The 19632-nt window shown below is 40.1% G+C and overlaps 1 protein-coding gene across 2 annotated transcripts in view; it reads right to left on the bottom strand.

Moving 5' to 3' along the window:
* The window catches only part of LOC117218121 (uncharacterized), a 263192-nt gene that overhangs the window by 113655 nt on the left and 129905 nt on the right, over positions 1 to 19632 (bottom strand). For both annotated transcript variants that reach the window (XM_033466254.2, XM_033466255.2), the window contains exons 18-19: positions 5536 to 5717; positions 2304 to 2377 (exon numbers count right to left, since the gene is read on the bottom strand). In XM_033466254.2, the coding sequence (XP_033322145.2) occupies positions 2304 to 2377; positions 5536 to 5717 (256 nt within the window). The remainder of the gene's footprint in view (positions 1 to 2303; positions 2378 to 5535; positions 5718 to 19632) is intronic.

The following is a 19632-nucleotide window of genomic DNA, read 5'->3' as shown; positions in this document are numbered from 1 at the left end:
TAGATTCGTTGTATTTTCAATGAAATAATCGGGGAAACAGTGCATTTTTTAAGAATCGTATGCACTCGATACGCGAGCATTTGTGTGGAGGAGTCACGCTTCAGCTTGGGTGACGCGATCTTTTTATCAATATTGGAACTAAATTTGTGTTATAATCTATTAAGTAAAGTGAGAAGTTGATTAGAATCTACGAGATTCGCGAGAGCGTAGCACAAGTAATTTGTACAATAAATCTCGTTTTCTCTTACATTATGAGATCAGTTGTTCCGATTTTGTGTGATTCTTATAGTCATTGCTGCGGCAGTCTTGTTGAAACCATAAATCGCACTCCGACAAAAGAATATTGAAAACGTCTGTAAGTTGATCTACTTTGATTTCGATCGTTGTTTAATAATTTTGTGTTGAAATTTGAAAGACTAGTTCGCTCTATTTTAATCTAACTAAAAATAGTATTATCATCGCTATTAAAATTTTTGTTGCGGATAAGTACAGATACATTTAAAAATATCAACCCTTAAAAATATCAACAATCAATTTTAAACAACGCAAAGCTGTCTTAATTAACCATTTCTATTATTTGATTCGTACGCGGTATTTATGGCAGCCCCACACTGTTTAATTTATTGTATTTATGAAAATTTTTATCCGCCAGAATTATTATATGATTTATAACATGAAACGTAATACAGTACAAGTAATATGATCTGTGAATGGCATTCGCATGATACGAGTATAATATAAAATTGTAAAAATAATACAATACAATACAATATAACATATATATATATATATGTTATATTGTATTGTATTGTATTATTTTTACAATTATATTATATATATTTACAATTACAATATATATATATATATATATATATATATATATATTCTAATATATTATTATATTATATTATATTATAATATAATATATAAATATATATTAATATATAATATATATTTATATATATTATAATATTACAATATATTTAATATATTGTAATAATTGTAATTGTATATTGTAAATAATTACAATATATTTAATATATTGTAATAATTGTAATTGTATATTGTAAATAATTACAATATATTTAATATATTGTAATAATTGTAATTGTATATTGTAAATAATTACAATATATTTAATATTATATATATTGTAATATTAAATTATTAAATATATTGCAATATTAAAATTATTAAATATATATATACAATATAACAATAATACAATACAATATAAAACAACCGACAGTGAATTGGTGAAATTAATTCCGGATTCTCATGAACTTTTGGCTAGGAGTGTAGACAATTATGATTAGCGCATAGAGCACGCCGCGGCCCCGTATCCCGTAGGTAGATGAATGAAGTCGACGGATGCGGAATTATCGGCCGCAGGAGCGGGCGAAAAAAAACAACTTCTTTCAATGAATAATTTGTGGCCGTAGCGTAATCTGCTGGCGAGTGTATGCATCGCGCACAGTTACCGACCGGACGTCGGAGTTAAGAGCCAGATTCCGACCGCAGACCGCAAAACCGCAGGATCACGGGAGTTCGAGATATCGAGCATTCTTTCCCCCCGCCCATCCCCGTGGATCTCCTTGATCCTAATATACGCGACCGCGTGCAGGATCGGCGCCCAGGAAAATTCATTTCTGCTGCTTGGATGCAGGGGTTTAACCGAATCGCCGAGGATTACCCCAAAAATCCCGGCGTTGCGACGGGTGCGCCGAAAACACGGCTTCCCAATGCTTCCTAAATTCGCCATATTGAAACGCGAAACGAAGGAAAAATATAATCCTAATTAAAATCGACGAAATATTCAATAAAATTGCAGCTCAAATTGCTGTTTGTTTCTGCTTTTCCTTTTTTTTTAATGCAGAAAAATGCACTGGATGCAATAAGACAAAAAGAGAAAAAATATAATTTCTGTAATCAGATATTTTCGAAGCAATTACAAAAGACTGGAGTTGCGTAAAAATTTAGTTTTCGTCCAAAATATTTCAGTGACTCAAAATGCATTAGTGGGCTTCGAAGATTATTTTTTGTTATGTAATAAAATCTGAAATCTACCCATAATTCACTGTAATAATTAATAACCAACGCGCCGATCCTCCTGCGCAATGGTACCCCAAGAATGCGCCATTATTCCACCGACATTGAAAACGATATATTTCTACGACGAACAATGGAATATTATTTATTTGACCACGGTCGGATCCTTCGTCGAATAAACGTCGAATAAATAATAAACGAATGAAATAAAAAAATTGAAAATATTTAACGGGAAGTATGTTGACAGGACTCACCCTACTCTGTAGTCCGTGCACGACGGTGGCGGGTTCCAAACGGTGCTATGGCAGAGCATCCAATCGCACCAGATCTAGAACAAAAAGTGCCAAGGATGAACGATAGCCCCGGCTGGAATGAGAGGAAACGTTCCTATTTATAGAAAGGCTAGGGAGACGAGATTTCATTTCACGCGGCCAGCGTTCATCTATCTTTTGGAAAGTGAATCGTATTCCGGCCGTCCCGTATCACGGCTACATTATCGGCAATATTAATGGTCACGCGTAGGACAAGAGCAAAACTCGCTATTATATTCCCATGACCAGGACGGCGTTTCGATACCTATCGCACTATTCGAGGAATGTTCACTTGCCTGCAGCGATTCCGGCGATAAACAAATTCCGCCGCATACCGCGTGGTTCGCTAAATTTCGAACGGTATCGTTCAAGCAAGCAACAGTTTATAATTAATTACCGCGCGTTACGCATAGCCTTAACTGCACCCGGCTGCACTCCCGCGAACGTACAATTGGCAGACGCAAGGCCCACCGCAAGGCCCACAAAACGCAAGAGGGCGCTGCCCCCGAAAACCGCCAGCCGCGCATTTTAAACGTAAAATTTTAAATTATATATATATATATATAATTTAAAATTATATATATATATATATATATAATTTAAAATTATATGTATAGTGATTTTATATATAATTTTATATATAAAATTTATATATATAGTGCATATATATATATATATATATATATAGTGCATTTTAATCGATCATTTTACCAGCATAATTTATACGGTAACACGGACTGACACGATATTGTCTCGCATTTTCCAAAATAAATGTAAAAACAGGATTTTACAGGACGTTACTACTGAATAATTAGAATCGAAATCATAAGACGCATGATACCGAGCGCGTTTTCAACCTTATTTCACTTTACAGATCTCTAAAAAGTTGATTACACTGAAATATGCCAGTAGAATAATGAATTTTTAAATCTGGACTAATAATTTCGAACGAGTTTGTTACAAAAAACTTGGCATGATCATTTAGCATTTAGCATTTACCTGCGACACATAGTTAATACATGCATCTCCGCGAGAATTCTACATAGAATTGTCTGTCGTCAATTTCTACAATAAATATCGCCGAACGGATGATTAATAACACAATAGAACAATGTGTCAAGGTATCGAGAGAATCTATCGAACGGATTGACATCGTCGACAGCCAGAAACGATCCTGGGCACGTGTCACAGGGAGATGCGACGCGAGAACAATCCGCGACTGTTCCGCAACAGCCGAAACCAGGAAGAGCCGATGACGCCGCCGCGATTCCAATAGCTTGTCATAGGCTGACCTTTATCGATAGAACGTGCGTGCATAGCTTACGTGCGATAGGTGCATTAATCGCGAACGCCGGATTGCATAATAAGTCGAGACACGAACGGACCCAGGCCCGGGGAACTTGACAACGGCCACCGGCGGACCCTTGCGTGGGTGCGAACTAAGCGCGATGCTTCATAAATTCTCGGCCGGTTAGGCTCGCGAACGCGACACAGGATTATGGCGATGACGAGGCGGCCGACAATCCGATCAAGTTTTACGAAATACAGTAATGTCTCCCTAACTGACGCTCAGATTCTGCACAAAAATGGACAATTTGGGAGGAGGAGGTACGATTATTCGAGCCTTGCGACTCGTTTTTATAATTTTGGACCATTTATAACTATTGGGTTGGCGACTGAGTAATTGCCGATTTCAGTTATAGATGTCTCTCACTCCCATTTTTATGATATCGGTAAATGTTATATTATGAAATTATTATTATTATTATTATTATTATGTTATTTTTTATTATCCGTGAATGTTAGCAACTGGACAAATTGAATGCAGCGGTCAAGGAAAAGCGACCAGAATCGGTCAATCGTAAAGATGCCATTTTCCAGCAGGACAATGCTAGGGCAATGCTGATTTCAGTTATAGATGTCTCTCACTCCCATTTTTATGATATCCGTAAATGTTATATTATAAAATTACTATTATTATTATTATGTTATTTTTTATTATCCGTGAATGTTAGCAACTGGACAAATTGAATGCAGCGGTCAAGGAAAAGCGACCAGAATCGGTCGATCGTAAAGGTGTCATTTTCCAGCAGGACAATGCTAGGCCGCACACGTCTTTGTCCACTCGGCAAAAATTGATGGATATTGGTTGGGAATTGATGTTACACCCACCATATAGCCCTGATCTCGCGCCATCGGATCACCACTTATTTCGATCCCTGGACAACTCCCTTCGTGGTAAAACTTTTAACGATGATGACGCTGTAAAATCTCACTTAACTCAGTTTTTGGCCGAAAAGGATCAGACTTTCTACGAGCGTGGAATTTTCAAGTTGTCAGAGAGATGGCAAAAGGTCATCGAACAAAATGGAAAATACATTACAGATTAAACTTCGTTCCAAGTAAAAAAAATTTGTTTATTTCATTGAACAAATCGGCAATTACTTAGTTGCCAACCCAATATAATAATAAATCAAGACTCGAATAATCGTATCTCCTCTTCGCAAATTGTCCATTTTTGTGGTTAATCTGGACGTCAATTAGAGAGACATTACTGTACTTTGCACGAAGATTTCGCCGCTATTCGACGACGGAAATTACCCTGCGAGGAAGAGCATCGATATTTTTTTAAATAACGTCGTAAAACGACGTTCGAACCATCGACGAAAGCAAAGTAATTTATTTAATGCTTCTATGGTAAGTGATTTTTACAAGATTTTATGGTAGTCACGATTAAATTCAATTTTTATGTCGTTCTAAAACGATTTATTTCCAAAATTGCTTTAGATCAACGTTAATCCGCCTTTTAAGCTCGACAATAATTTCTAGAAGCTGTCAGAAAATTGAAATCGAACGTTCGAGCTCTTTTTCAACGTTTTTTAAAGCCACGAAAATCGAAAAAATTTTGCATATTTGCGTCGGTGAATTTCAAGGATACGCGCTCACACGGAAATTAATATTCTGAATAATTTCAGAAACTGAATAATTAGGGTCCAGATAGGATTATTATTGAAAAGTTCACGGAACCATGATAGATCTAATATTCCGCGATTGCGATTATCCGCCTCGCGCGATTAAAACGGCGCGGTTTTTCCCCGGTACGGTGAAAGTTTCTCGGAAAAAGGGGATCTTGATAGGCGGGTCCCATTAGATATGCCATAGATAACGGAAATACCTTGATAGCTGGTAAAAGGACTTGCATGTCCTCGCTAACAACCATCCGCGACTCTTCGCCGCTGTCCAACTGAGACTTGAGCAAGGACACGCCACGTTCTAAAATCAGATTGAACATCTGCAAGGATACGACCAGTGCCCTTTCTTGGACCTCGGACCGGTACCCCTGCTCCATTTGGGCATCTGAAACAAACAGACGGAAAAATCGAACCGTTAGCCAACATGGACGCGACATTTCAACTCGCTCGCTGCCGAAACAGTTAGCTTCAATCCAGCGTGGAATTCTCAACTTTGCGCCGGGAACTCGCGGTTTGATGGAACGCGAACTCCGCTGCGCGCCGCTCGGACGGATCTATCTAAAACAAGCCTATAGCACGCTCGTTTCCGTGAATACCTGCTGGAACATGTTGCATTACCGTTTTCATTACATCGCGAAATGTTTCCGTCAGCTAGAACCGCTCTGTTCCGTTCGCGCTTCGATCAAATCTTTACCGTTGATCTTTAGTAGCCGTTGAATTTGATTTACAACCGGTGCGAAGATGTCAACCCCTCGACCAGTCCAGCTCGCGACACCGATTTCTAATAATAACCTGTCGAGTACGAATGTTATTCCGTTTTTTTATTTTTTTTTATTTTTTTAAGTCGAAATAAAATTATATTATTATAATATTATATAATATATTATATATATTATTATATATTATTATATATAATATTAAATATATTATTATATTATTATATATAATATTATATAATATATTATATATTATTATATATAATATTAAATATATTATTATATTATTATATATAATATTATATAATATATTATAATATTAATATCTCTTGTCGTTAACATTTAATCGCCGAAGCAAACGTGGTCGCGCTATGAATAACAATTTTTGTTTCTCCCTTCAGAAATTATTTATTACAATCGAAAAACATATAATCGTTGTGACTGCGAAGATAATGGCACCGCGAGGAGTTAATTAATGGTAGAATGAAAACGATGGAACTGGTTCTTCGTTCTGTAGAATTCTTCGAGCTGTGCGGATCTATGCGCGACATAAAAATATTTGTTGTACTTCGAAACGAGCGGCGTTGTCAAACAAATTGTTTCACCGCTTTCTCGAGATTCTATCGCGATCTAAAATAACCCGTTGATCTTCAGCTCGTCGCTGTAGTCGTAAATGCGTAAAAACCGCGGTTATATTCGTTGCTTAACTCGACAGCACTTCGATTAATTTTTATAGATTTCGAGCCGTCGGTGTAAACTTATATTATCTTGTCGCGGATAACCGTCGACGTTGCGCTGGTGAAATGTTCCAATTTTCTTCAATTTACGATCGACGATTAGGATTATTGATAGTTCTGTAAAAGTAGGATTCGCGGTGATTGATTGAATATATGTATCCAAAGAAAGGAACTTCATTCAATTGATTCTCCGTGAATGTACTTTTACAACTGTCGATAATCCTGATCGTCGATCGTTAATTGAAGAAAATTAGAACACTTTTCAGCGTGGTAACGTCGCCGATTATCCGCGACAAGATAATATAAGTTTACACCGATTGCTCGAAATCTATAAAAATTAATTGAAGCGCTGGCATGTCCGAGTTAAGTAACGAATGGACCGTGGATTTTACGCATTTATGACTACAGCGGCGAGCTTGACGCGATGGTAAGATCGTTAGAATTTTAAAAAAAGGACGAACAATTTGTTATATGCAATATATATTATATTGTATTATATTATATTTATATATATTGTATTATAGAATATATATATATATACCTCTAAAGCCGATTTTATTTTATAATAAATATATATATATAATAAATATATTTTATAACAATAAATACAATGGCCCAGACTTTCAGCGATTTTTATTGCAAACATATACATATTTGCAATATACAAGGTGTCCCGAGAATGTCTCGCAATTCGGAAATGAGAGGTTCCTAAGGTCACTCGAAGCAACTTTTTCCTTTGCGAAAATTTTCTCCGAGGCTTCGTTTACGAGTTATTAACGAGAAACACTGACCAATAAGAGGCGAGCTTGGCTGGCGCGCGGCGGCCCAGCCAACAAATGCGCGGAGCCTAGTTGGCTCGGCTGTCTCGCGTCAAATGCTCTCGCCTCTGATTGGTCACTGTTTTTCGTTAATAACTCGTAAACGAAGCCGCCGATTGCATTTTCGCTAAGGAAAAAGTTGCTTCAAATGACCTCACGAATCCCCTACTTTCGGATTGCGAGACATTTTTGGGACACCCTGTATATATATTACAATAAAAATCTTGAAAGTCCGGGCTAAAGATCGCTGAAAGTCTGGGCAATGATATTTATCGTTATCCCCACGAAATAAGATAAAATCGCCTTCAGTGGTCCGCGAAGCTAGCGTTAAACAAACTAGAATGGCTCGTCAAGTCGTAAACCTAAATTGCCGATCGAAGGGCAACGAGAGTTGCCCATCGGCGAGCCCTCCCTAAAGGCACCGGCAAAACTATTTTTAAGGATCGATCATCGCGGAGAGCTAAGCTACTGTTTACGGCATCGCGGGGTAGTAAACGCGAGGGTACGTCGAACAAATCGATGCGGGTACGATTACTCGCGTGATTCCGTGTAATTGTAGCAAAGGCGAGCAGCTTCTGGTTTCGCGAACCGGTGGCTACGAGGGAGGGGGGAAAGGGGGAGAGGACGAGGCGCAGCAAGAAAATCGGCGTAGAGACCCTACCGTGCGATTAATACCGAACTCTGGAAATGTTTGGCCTCCGTAACAGAAGAACACGCGCGGAGCGAAGAAAGCGAACTAAAAATTACGCGAGGAAGCAAGGAGGGTGAGGGGCGAGGGAGGGAGACGCGGAAGCGAATCCCGGCCGAGGAAGACCAAGCTTTTCATTATCTCGTATATCCATCGCGGGTAATCGGCATAGCGAACATTTTAACGTCGTTCCCAGCGGGTTGGGAACGAGACTAACAGAAACCGTGCAGCCGATCGGGCGAAACGAGCGGGGAGAAGGCCCGGCTACTTCGCGAAGGCGACATTGTGCGGCACCTTTCATCTAGGATCACCGCGCGACTATCTTCGTCCCCGAGCTCTGACCACGCCGAACATCCATCGACGACGTTCGTTATTGATCCGGCCGTAAGCCATCGCGGAATTTCAACCAGGATCGGTTCCGACGAAAATTGAAAACGCCTGCTCGCCTGTCCCCTCAATTATGTCCGGATGCAGCGTCGCGAAACGAGAAAAATGACCGCGTTAATCGCAACGTATTAGAGTAGAATAGACGTTCGCTCTCTCTCTCTCTCTCTCGCAATAGATTCGGTAGGTTGAAAATAATGGAGCGATATTTTTGCAATGTTTCTAGTTGCTCGCCTGCCCCCTTAACCCTTTGCGCTCGAAGCCATTTTAACTGTAAATCTAGATTAATTTTTCTGATTTACGGCATTTCCATTTTATACGATGTGCATTTTATGCGTATGAAATTTAGTTTTTTGACTCATACGACAATTAGACTTTTGACGATGTTTTTACGTCTAGATTTTTGTAATATAAAAATTATCTTGGAACGTGATGTAACAATTTTTTTAATGGCGCCTCAGAGTCACCACTCGAGTGCAAAGGGTTAACCCTTTGCATCCGAAGCTATTTCAACTGTAAATCTAGAATAATTTTTCTGGCTCATAGCATTTTTATCTTATACGACGAAGTGCATTTTATGCATATGAAATTGACTCTTGTGACTCGCGCAACAGTTACGCACTTAACGATTACTTAAATCTAAATTTTGTTGATATAAAAATTATCTTAGAACGTGATTTAACAAATTTTAATGGTGTCTCAGAGTCACCGCTCCAGTGCAAAGGGTTAATTATGTACGGATGCATCGTCGCGAAACGAGAAAAATGACCGCGTTAATCGCAACGTATTACAGCAAAATAGACGTTCGCTCTCTAATAGACGTTCGCAACAGATTCGGTAGGTTGAAAATAACGGGGCGATATTTTTGCAACGTTTCTAGTGTTTCTTAGATTGAAATATTAAGAAATGCTGTATTCTTTTTTGTTTTGGAACTCTTGTCGATGCTCGTTTGAAGCAAATATTGGTGTAGAAAGATCAAATATAAGTTAATTGAGGATGTTCATTCATCTTCTGGTTTCATTGTACTTTTTCTACGTGTCTCGTAAGAAACTGGAATCTTTTGGGAGTTTATTTAAAATTGCAGTTATTCATTTTAATTAGAAATGCTTGAAATTCGCGAAACTTCGCAGTCTAATCGCTGAACTTGCTGCACAAGAATGCTACATATTTTGTGAAACAACGTCGAAAATCGCGACTTACTGCGAACGATGCTCATGTAATATGAAAGTACAATGCTCTGCGAATTTAACAGTGAAAAAGTACAAATCAAAAAAAATTCTTACAAATTGCTTTAACCCCTTAATGCACAATTTAAAAAAAAAACCGACCAAAAAAAATCAATTTTTTTTATCTAAGAAAATACATATTTGGACCTTAATTTCAATAAATATGTAAAAAAATGCAAAAATTACTAAAAATTCAATAAAAATAGTGGATAAATAATTATAGTGAATATTGAATCGCATTGCAGATCGAATTTTGTACCCATCGTACTGTTTTTCAATTAATATAGGTAACATAACATAAGTTGCGACGCCGACCGTATATATACGGGTCTGCACATTTTGGCCGGTTTTGCACGCCCGTGTTAATACGTTTCTGCGCGTTAAGGGGTTAAACTAGGGGTGTCAAACTCGCGGCCCGAGATGAACATTTTTGCGGCCCAGTCAATATATCCGACGCAAAGTAAAAATCAAATAGAAATGTGAATTAGAAATTTTGAAAGTAGTCTCGGCCAATAAAATTTCTCCCGAAATAGGAAAGATAGTATCAAAGAAGAGATGTGAAGTATCAGGACGTAAACAATAATTTAACTTTATATATGTTTATTACAATGTATTAGTCAATATAAAAATATTTGTTTCTATGAACATTGATTTTTTTTGCGACCCACCTAAAGTTAACACGTTCCCTGCCAGACCGTTTTTTGAAGACTTTCCGTTCAAGCCGCGTGGGGCGTATGCGCCCCACGCTTTACATTTGTATTATTTTGTTTCTGGCGTATGCTTTACAATAATTAAAATAGTGCAAAAATCATAATTATCAAGGAAAGGTTGTATAGTTTAACATGCATAACACAGCAAACCAATAAATTTATTTTTCTAGGAATTACTTTAACAAATACCTGGCTGATCATTATTATGCCAAGCGAGTTGCATCCTCACATATAATTTTTTTTATCATGCCTATATTAGTTTAAAATATAACATTTTAGTTAAATTCAAGTTTGTATGCGATTACAAAGGGATGTTATGATGAACTTTGTTAAAACATGGCAAACATAAGTGTGGTTTATCCACACAACTATCGCAGAATGTTACAACTTTTACAGTACTATAGAACTATAAATCAATCCCAGCTTCAGTGAAGCAGTAAGTATTGTGTCAACGACACGCGAATAAATGACTGATCGGAATAAGAGAAATGCAATTAAAACAAGTTACAGTAAAGAAAAATTGCCCATCACGCCGCGTGGGGCGTATACGCCCCACGATTAAATGAGGGCATCAGCAATAGTATTAAGATGTCCATAATTGACTGCATAATGAATTTTTAAAAAATTCTTCATTTTACAATGATAATACCAAATGGCTTGAACGGAAAGTTCAGCGTGGGGCGTATACGCCCCACGCGGCAGGGAACGTGTTAAGCATTGTTTATTTGGCCCAAGTTAGCTTTTGAGTTTGACACCCCTGCTTTAAACAATTGCTTCAAACAACATCCAACGAGCGAAGCCTATAGTTGGATAATTTCAGGTCAGCTATTATGTTGCGTGCAAGAATCGAAAAATGTCAAGAGTTTCACTGCAATTAGAGTTCACCCTTTTCTCTCAACATTTTCCATGAACATTATTTCATAGAAATATCTATTAGAAATATCTATTGATTCATAAGACAGCGAAAAACAAGTTAAGTTATGGCGTACCGCTCGATCTTCTCCGATACTCGCTCGCAGAGTCCGCTTGGGATTAGTCTTCTATCAAATTTGTTGAACTCTCTGCACGTGGACAAGATCATTCAGACACTTGAAGATAGCATAAACATAGTTTCGAGTCGACATAAAGCATTGTCTTCTCTGATTTTTGCCTCTGGTTCGGTGCGCCATGCGCCGCGCCGCCAGCGATCGAGACGCGGAAGAACAAAGATGACGGCCAATGGGGAGCAGAGCCCGGCACGCGGTCAGCAAATTGAATAAGGCAAGGGCAAACAAACGAATATTCCATATATCCCGGTGGTGGCGTAGGGCAACGTGCGCCACACGCGAGAGACCCACTCGACGATACCGTGGCGTCTGGCAGTTTAATTTATCGCGGACGAGGATAATAATTAGCGTTTAACTGCGAGCTTCGCTCGAATGCCGGTGTGGTCTCCTTCGAGGGTTGGGATTGCAAGGGATAATTAGTTAGGGAAGATTTATAGAAAGGCCCCCTTAACAAATTGCCAATGCGATCATTAGCGAAAATTACGCGTATCGTGCGCGTCGACTTCCTTCTTCGCATCCCTCTGTCCTCCCACCCTTCGCTCTCCCTCTTTCACCCTGTTCGCGTACGGTTTCGTTCACCGTCAAAGTTCCGAGTTTCTGCGGCTGTCAGCGTCGCAACGTGCCGTATTTCCTTTATCGCCTTCGATCGCGAACGACCGAGAAAGAATACTTTAACGATACCGCCGGCTCCGTTTTGACGGGGCCGGCAATTAATTGCGGGTACCGTCGATCAGAGAATGGCCGGGGTTTAATTGCCGATTGACCTTTGCCGGGGATGCGATAATTGGCCCTTTCGGGGAGGGCCAACACGGTTAACCCCATGCGTTCGTACTTAACCCTTAAACATCGTGGATATTTTGTTTGTCGCGTGGTAGTCAGCTTTGCCTAATTCAGCCTTCCACGCTGATTTATTTTCACACTCGTTTGCTAAACAGAAACGTCTAAATAAAAGAAACGCCTAAGTAAATTCAGCCTTTTCATTGTTACGAAGCGACGCGCGTTAGTTACACGTTCAGCGTCGAAAAACGCTCACAATTTTTATGGAAAACGCATCGGATCTTTATCGTGGATATTTTGTTTGCCGTCTGATAGTCAGCTCAGCCTAATTCAGCCTTCCACGCTGATTTATTTCCACACTCGTTTGTTGAACAGAGACGTCTAAATAAAAGAAACGCCTAAGTAAATTCAGTCTTTTCACTGTTACGAAGCGACGCGCGTTAGTTACACGTTCAGCGACGAAAAACGCTCACAATTTTTATGGAAAACGCGTCGGATCTTTATCGTGGATATTTTGTTTGCCGTCTGGTAGTCAGCTCAGCCTAATTCAGCCTTCCACGCTGATTTATTTCCACACTCGTTTGCTAAATAGAAACGTCTAAATAAAAGAAACGCCTAAGTAAATTCAGTCATTTCATTGTTACGAAGCGACGCGCGTTAGTTACACGTTCATCGACGAAAAACGCTCACAATTTTTATGGAAAACGCGTCGGATCTTTATCGTGGATATTTTGTTTGCCGTCTGATAGTCAGCTCAGCCTAATTCAGCCTTTCACGCTGATTTATTTTCACACTCGTTTGTTGAACAGAGACGTCTAAATAAAAGAAACGCCTAAGTAAATTCAGTCTTTTCATTGTTACGAAGCGACGCGCGTTAGTTACACGTTCAGCGTCGAAAAACGCTCACAATTTTTATGGAAAACGCGTCGGATCTTTATCGTGGATATTTTGTTTGCCGTCTGATAGTCAGCTTAGCCTAATTCAGCCTTCCACGCTGATTTATTTCCACACTCGTTTGCTAAACAGAAACGTCTAAATAAAAGAAACGCCTAAGTAAATTCAGTCTTTTCATTGTTACGAAGCGACGCGCGTTAGTTCAGCGTCGAAAAACGCTCACAATTTTTATGGAAAACGCGTCGGATCTTTATGGAGAAAATAACAATTTTGCTCGGCAATTCTGTAAAATTACAGCTAAATAAAAATGTACATCTTCTTTCAACAGTTTCAATTAACCGAAAACGATGTAACGGTGTTCTCGAATTCTTCGAATATCTTAACTGTTCCGAATTTCTCCGCTCAATTTTTCCGCCGATACGCGTAAAATCCGCCGTCTACGCGTGACACGCGATCCATTTATCAGCGAACGTTCTAACAACGTTTACGTTGTCCTGCGAACAAAGTGAATTACATTTAGGCGAACAACGCGCGCGGAAAGGGTGCGCCGTCAGCCTCCATAAATATTAGCGGACGTCGATATCGCGCAGCATCGTTTACAAAGGAAAGCGGCGCGGTACGATCCGGAAGTAGCGAAGTTAATTCGATTGATGGTTGAACGAGGGCTGCGAACGAAGCCCCGAAGAAGAGGCTGTCGCGGCGACAGGCGGCCTCTTTCTTTCCGTAACGAACCGAACGCGGTGACATCGCCGCGCCGCGCCGCGAAAACGTCCGGGAACGTCGTGCGCCGTTTAATGAAATTCGGAGGGCGAGGTCAGCCTTCCTGTTTCCAGGACCGATACTAACGCGATTAACCTCGCGAAAACGGACGGGAATCGAGTTAGCCGGCCTGCCACGGATAACTCCATTAGTATCGATTCCGGCGGCTGAGTTTCTGACTGGTCGCGCCGAGCCGCGCCGATAATGAATTTCCGCGAGAGACGCTTAATTCGCCGTGTCGCCGCGGATCAAGTCTTTCCATTGTCGAATTAATGGGGCCCCGCGGACGGGACAGGCCGCTGGGAATCAAGGGCGTCGCGCGGCGATTCGACGGGAACCGCGTTTTCGATCGGAAACTGTGAGGAAGCTGCCGAGAGAGAGCTAATTGGCAGACCGCGCGGAGCTCTTTTTGCTCCTGGAAATTTACATTTTTACGCGCGGATCGATCGGCCCCGTCCCGTGAATCGCGCGCTTTTCACGCGGACGTTCCAGCTGATCTTGCTCCTGGGAAACGTAAACATGAATAATGGATTCCGCGGACAAATCGAGCAGTGTCCCTCATAATTAACCCGCGGACGATGCGCGATCGCGACGATTTTCTGGCGGTCGTTGGTCCGGATTCGCTCGGATACTCTGGGTTTCTCGAACAGTTTTCTTTGCAATTAAGCGCAAATGTCGAAGTTCGCGTTCCGTGATACGATTATTCGAGCCTCGCGGCTCTCGTTTTTATAGTTGCCGATTGTAAACAATAGCAAGGCTCGAATAATCAATTTTCTTCACAAATTGTACATTTAAACGATAACGTTACTATAAATTAAATGAAATCCAAACTATCTGAACAATAAATGCTAAATAAATGCTAAATAAAATACCTATAAATAAAGTATTTAACAAATACAGGTATTTATAGTATTATACTAGATAAAAATTCTAATCGACGCTCAGATTGTGCCAAAAAATTGACAATTTTGGAAGAGGAGATACGATTATTCGCTCGTTTTTATAGTTACCGATTGCCAACAACTATAAAAACGAGCCACGAGGCTCGAATAATCCCATCTCCATTTCCCAAATTGTCTATTTTTGTGCGCAATCAGAGAGCGAATTATAGAGAAATAAGTAAATTTATACTTCTCGCATTGTCTTAGTTCTTTTGTAACACTGCTACATTTATTATTCTCTCGCTACAGCAAAGAGCTATGCCCTCGATCGATTTGTTTACAAGCTGAAGGAAAATTGAGAAGAATTTACCGAAAAGAGTGCTCGAACATTAATTAATATATCGTTCGAAGGTAAACATTTTTCAGAATCCATGTTGGAAGATGTAAAAGAACGGGAAATTACGGATCGCGGCGTAAAGCGTTGTTCACACCGAGGTGTTCGCGCGCTACGCGTAACGTGGGAACGCCGGGAATTTCGTCGCGACCTTCGCTGGATGTTCACGCATGAACGCTCCATGGCTGGTCCAATGAGTGAAGCTACCTTGCGACGTGCATGTCGTACCCGCCGGCTACTTCTGAGGGCTTCCTGTTCCGCCATCGGGACAGCTCGATTTCGATCGCGACATCCTGACGCTTTCGTTTCCCCTGTAGCCGGTTTTCCGTGCGAAGACACCTGTCGTACATCATCGTCGCTTCCACCTGCCTATCTCGACGCTATCGTTGGACTGGTCGTTTCGGTTCTCGGATTAGGGCAGCGCCGGAATTGAAATCGCAAAACGAAAAATTTCGGTCGCCTGAGAAAGCTGATTTTCAGCTTTTCATAACTATTATATAATATATTTAATATATTATATATATATATATATAGTACTATATACTTATTATTATTATTACTATTAGTACTATTAGTAACAATAATAATAATAAGTACTATTACTAATAGTATACTATAATATATATAATAATAGCTATATTCATCAGCTATTTATAATTTTATATCATTTATAAATACACTTCACAGTGTGTCCCGTGATTGCGTTACAACCCGGAAAGGGCTGATTCCTGAGGTCATTTGTAGTAACTTTTTCCTTGGCGAAAATGCAATCCGCGGCTTCGTTTACGAGTTATTAACGAAAAACAGTGACCAATGAGAGGCGAGATCAGCTGGCGCGCGAGTCAATGGGCGGAACTGAGCTTCGCGCGCTCGTTGATTGGACCGCCACGCGTCAGCCGAGCTGGTCTACCATTGGTCAGCGTTTTTCGTTAATAACTCGTCAACGAAGCCGCGGATTGTATTTTCGCTAAGGAAAAAGTTACTTCGAATGACTTCAGGAATCTATTTCCGGATTGCGAGACATTTTTTACTGTAAAAGGGTTACAATTAGACTGCGGATTTTATGAATTTCTAGCAAGAACGAGTAAATGAAATGCAGAACAGCGGAAAGATCAGAGAACAACAGTGATACAATTCATCGAAACTATTAACAGATGTACATCTTTGCTTACAATTTTTATTTTGCATTAACATCCTTCGATTCAGTTACGATAAACGTTACTTTCTCATATAATAGAGGAATCTTAATTCACTGAAGGGTGTTCAGTCATTGCACACATCACCGTACGAACTTTCATCCCTTCCAACAACGTTCCTCTGAGAGTTATTTAAAAAAAAAATCGAAAATTCCGTACCATTGCAATGTGTGCACAGCTTTATATTGCCATCCATGTTACACTAAACTCAACGAGTGTACTTTCGCACGCAATTTGATCAATGCAATCCCAATGACCGCCGAATGCGATAATTATCGATTCTAAACGTCTGTTCTCGAGGCGTCCAATTCGCGCGACGAATTCGTTCCAGGTTCGCGAGAGCGGAACACGAGCCGACGAGCAAGTGACTATGATAGAGAGAGAAAGAGAGAGAGAGAGAGAGAGAGAGAAAGAGAGAGAGAAAGAGAGAGAGAAAGAGAGAGAAAGAGAGAGAGAAAGAGAGAGAGAGAAAGAGAGAGAGAGAGAGAGAGAGAAAGAGAGAGAGAAAGAGAGAGAGAAAGGGAGAAAGGGGGAGAAAGAGACAGAGAGAGACAGAGAGAGACAGAGAGAGAGAGAAAGAGAGAAAGGGGGAGAAAGAGACAGAGAGAGACAGAGAGAGACAGAGAGAGAGAGAGAGAGAGAAAAGGAGAGAGAGAAAGAGAGAAAGGGGGAGAAAGAGACAGAGAGAGAAAGAGACAGAGAGAGAGAGACAGAGAGAGAGAGAGAGAGACAGAGAGAGAGAGAGAGAGAGAAAAGGAGAGAGAGAAAGAGAAAAGGAGAGAGGAAAAGAGAGAAAGGGGGAGAAAGAGACAGAGAGAGACAGAGAGAGAGAGAGAGACAGAGAGAGAGAGAGAAAAGGAGAGAGAGAGAAAAGGAGAGAGAGAAAGAGAGAAAGGGGGAGAAAGAGACAGAGAGAGAGAGAGAGAGAGAGAGAGAGTTAAGAAGCGAAAAAATCCAGAAGAATTCCTGGCGAGGGATGCCGACAGTGGTCGGTCCAGATAGCTATCGTCTCTCCGAGTTAGAGCCCGTGACGTTGAATACAAAATGTTACGAGCGCGGATTGATCGACTGGAACCTGGAAACGAAACGACGGACCGCGGACATGCGATTATCCGAAGAGGACTTCCCGCGGAGCGCGTCTGTTCCGATCCATTCTGACGACGCTGAAATTCGCGTAAACGCGACCCGTCGCGCTCGCGCGGAATACGCGCAAATCTGGATACGGTGCGGTCGCGGCTAATCCGCGACTGCACGCGAAACTGACAGACGTTCCGTCGATTTTCTGCGAAAGAATTTCTGTCCCCCATCAATTTTCCGCTTAAGTGTATGGTGACACGAACAACGGGACAAAAATTCGTATTCACATTGTCAAAAGAAAGGCGAGCGACGGGGCGATTCGTCCGCGTCATTGACAAAGAAGGAAACGTTATTTTCCTGTGCGTTGTTTTATTATATCATATATCTGGAGATATAGAAATTTTGTCTTTTTTTTTTAATTTCATCAACGCTCTGCAATCGAAGCTGTTTTAATTCCAGAACAGAGATGTTTCTTTTGTTCTAGAGGATTTCAATTTTGTACGATTTGTTGCATTTTATGCGTATGACATTGTTGGCTTGCATAACAGTTCCATTTTCAACGATGTTAAACTCCGTGAAGTTCAACAGAATTTAATAAAGTAGAAATTATTTCGAGAAATGGTACAGTTTATAGTGTGTTTCAATTGTGTCGCCCCGTTCGAGCGTAAATGGTGGAAATATTTTGCAAGATCAATTGTATCGAAGTAAATATTTCTGGTATTTCCTTTGTCATTAAAGGATCCATTACAAAACGTAAAATAGAATCAACAATTTGATTATATTACATCTGTATATGCTTTTATACCTCGTTAAAATGACCAAAGTTATCATATCAAGTTTGAAAATACTTTTTAACGGCATCGAATTTGTTTACATTTACAAAAAAAAAACTGTGCGAAGTGTAATTGTTGCTCGAGTCACAAAATCTAATGCCATATGCATAAAATAATATAATAAATAGTTGTATCAGTATAGTAAGTCGTATCAAATGGAAGTACTATAGGCCAGAGAAACTACTTCAAATTTCGAGTTGAAATGGCTTCGAATGCGAAGAGTTAATAAAGGTCGCGGGAGTCGGTCGAGCAAAAAAGGGCCCCGCAAAAAATGCTCGAAACGTATCCGCAGAGGGAAGGGGGAACCGCAAAATAAAGAAGATTCTTACTCTGATTTCAGTAAAACGGCCCATAAAGGAAGGAATCTGCATGAAAATGCCGTCTACGATTGCTGGTGTACACTATCCCAGATAATAAAAGTTACGCGTCGTTGGAATATCAAGGCTCGTTAAGCAAAAATTATCGTCCGGCCAATCTCATCGGATATCGGCCATAGAATCGAACATGCACGAGCAGAGTAACATAGACCGCGGAATCGTTGCGATAAAAACATCATAGAGATATCAGCGGACAACGCGGCGCACACCAGGCCCCGATCAATGACACTAATTCCTCGGCAAATAAGAAAACGAGGCTCGCACAGGAGCCAGTGTCCCGGGGATACTACGGGAGCATCATCATAGTCATTATCGCTATCGCGCGAATTACCGGGCTAATACGGTATTCGCGACATTTGCGCGCCGATATTATCTCCGAGCGACCGTTCGCCGTATAAGCACCGCCGAAATTTATGATTTTCATACTTCAACCGACCGATAAAGCAACGAGTGGCATCAATCCGTGGATAGGGGGGATATTCTTGGGGCCCCGGTGGATGGGACTCTGCTAGCGATGGGACCGACCGCCGTCGAAGCGAGTTGTTCGCGAATGTGTTCGAACGATTTCTGTGGAAACTGTGGTAAAATCGTTTGGAAAGAATATTTGTAATAATATTATTTCTAGTATTTTATTTACTTTTATTTACTTATATAAAAATTTATATTATTTCTAATAATATATATATATATATATATATATATTTTAAAATTTATATTATTATTTATAGATTATTAGAAATATATATATAAATTATATACATATATATAGATTATTAGAAATAATATA

This window comes from Megalopta genalis, chromosome 1 (genome assembly GCF_051020955.1).
Source record: "Megalopta genalis isolate 19385.01 chromosome 1, iyMegGena1_principal, whole genome shotgun sequence".
Classification (NCBI taxonomy): Eukaryota; Metazoa; Arthropoda; class Insecta; order Hymenoptera; family Halictidae; genus Megalopta; species Megalopta genalis.
The sequence above is the reverse complement of the archived record's forward strand: the minus strand, read 5'-3'. Positions and strand labels throughout refer to the sequence as shown.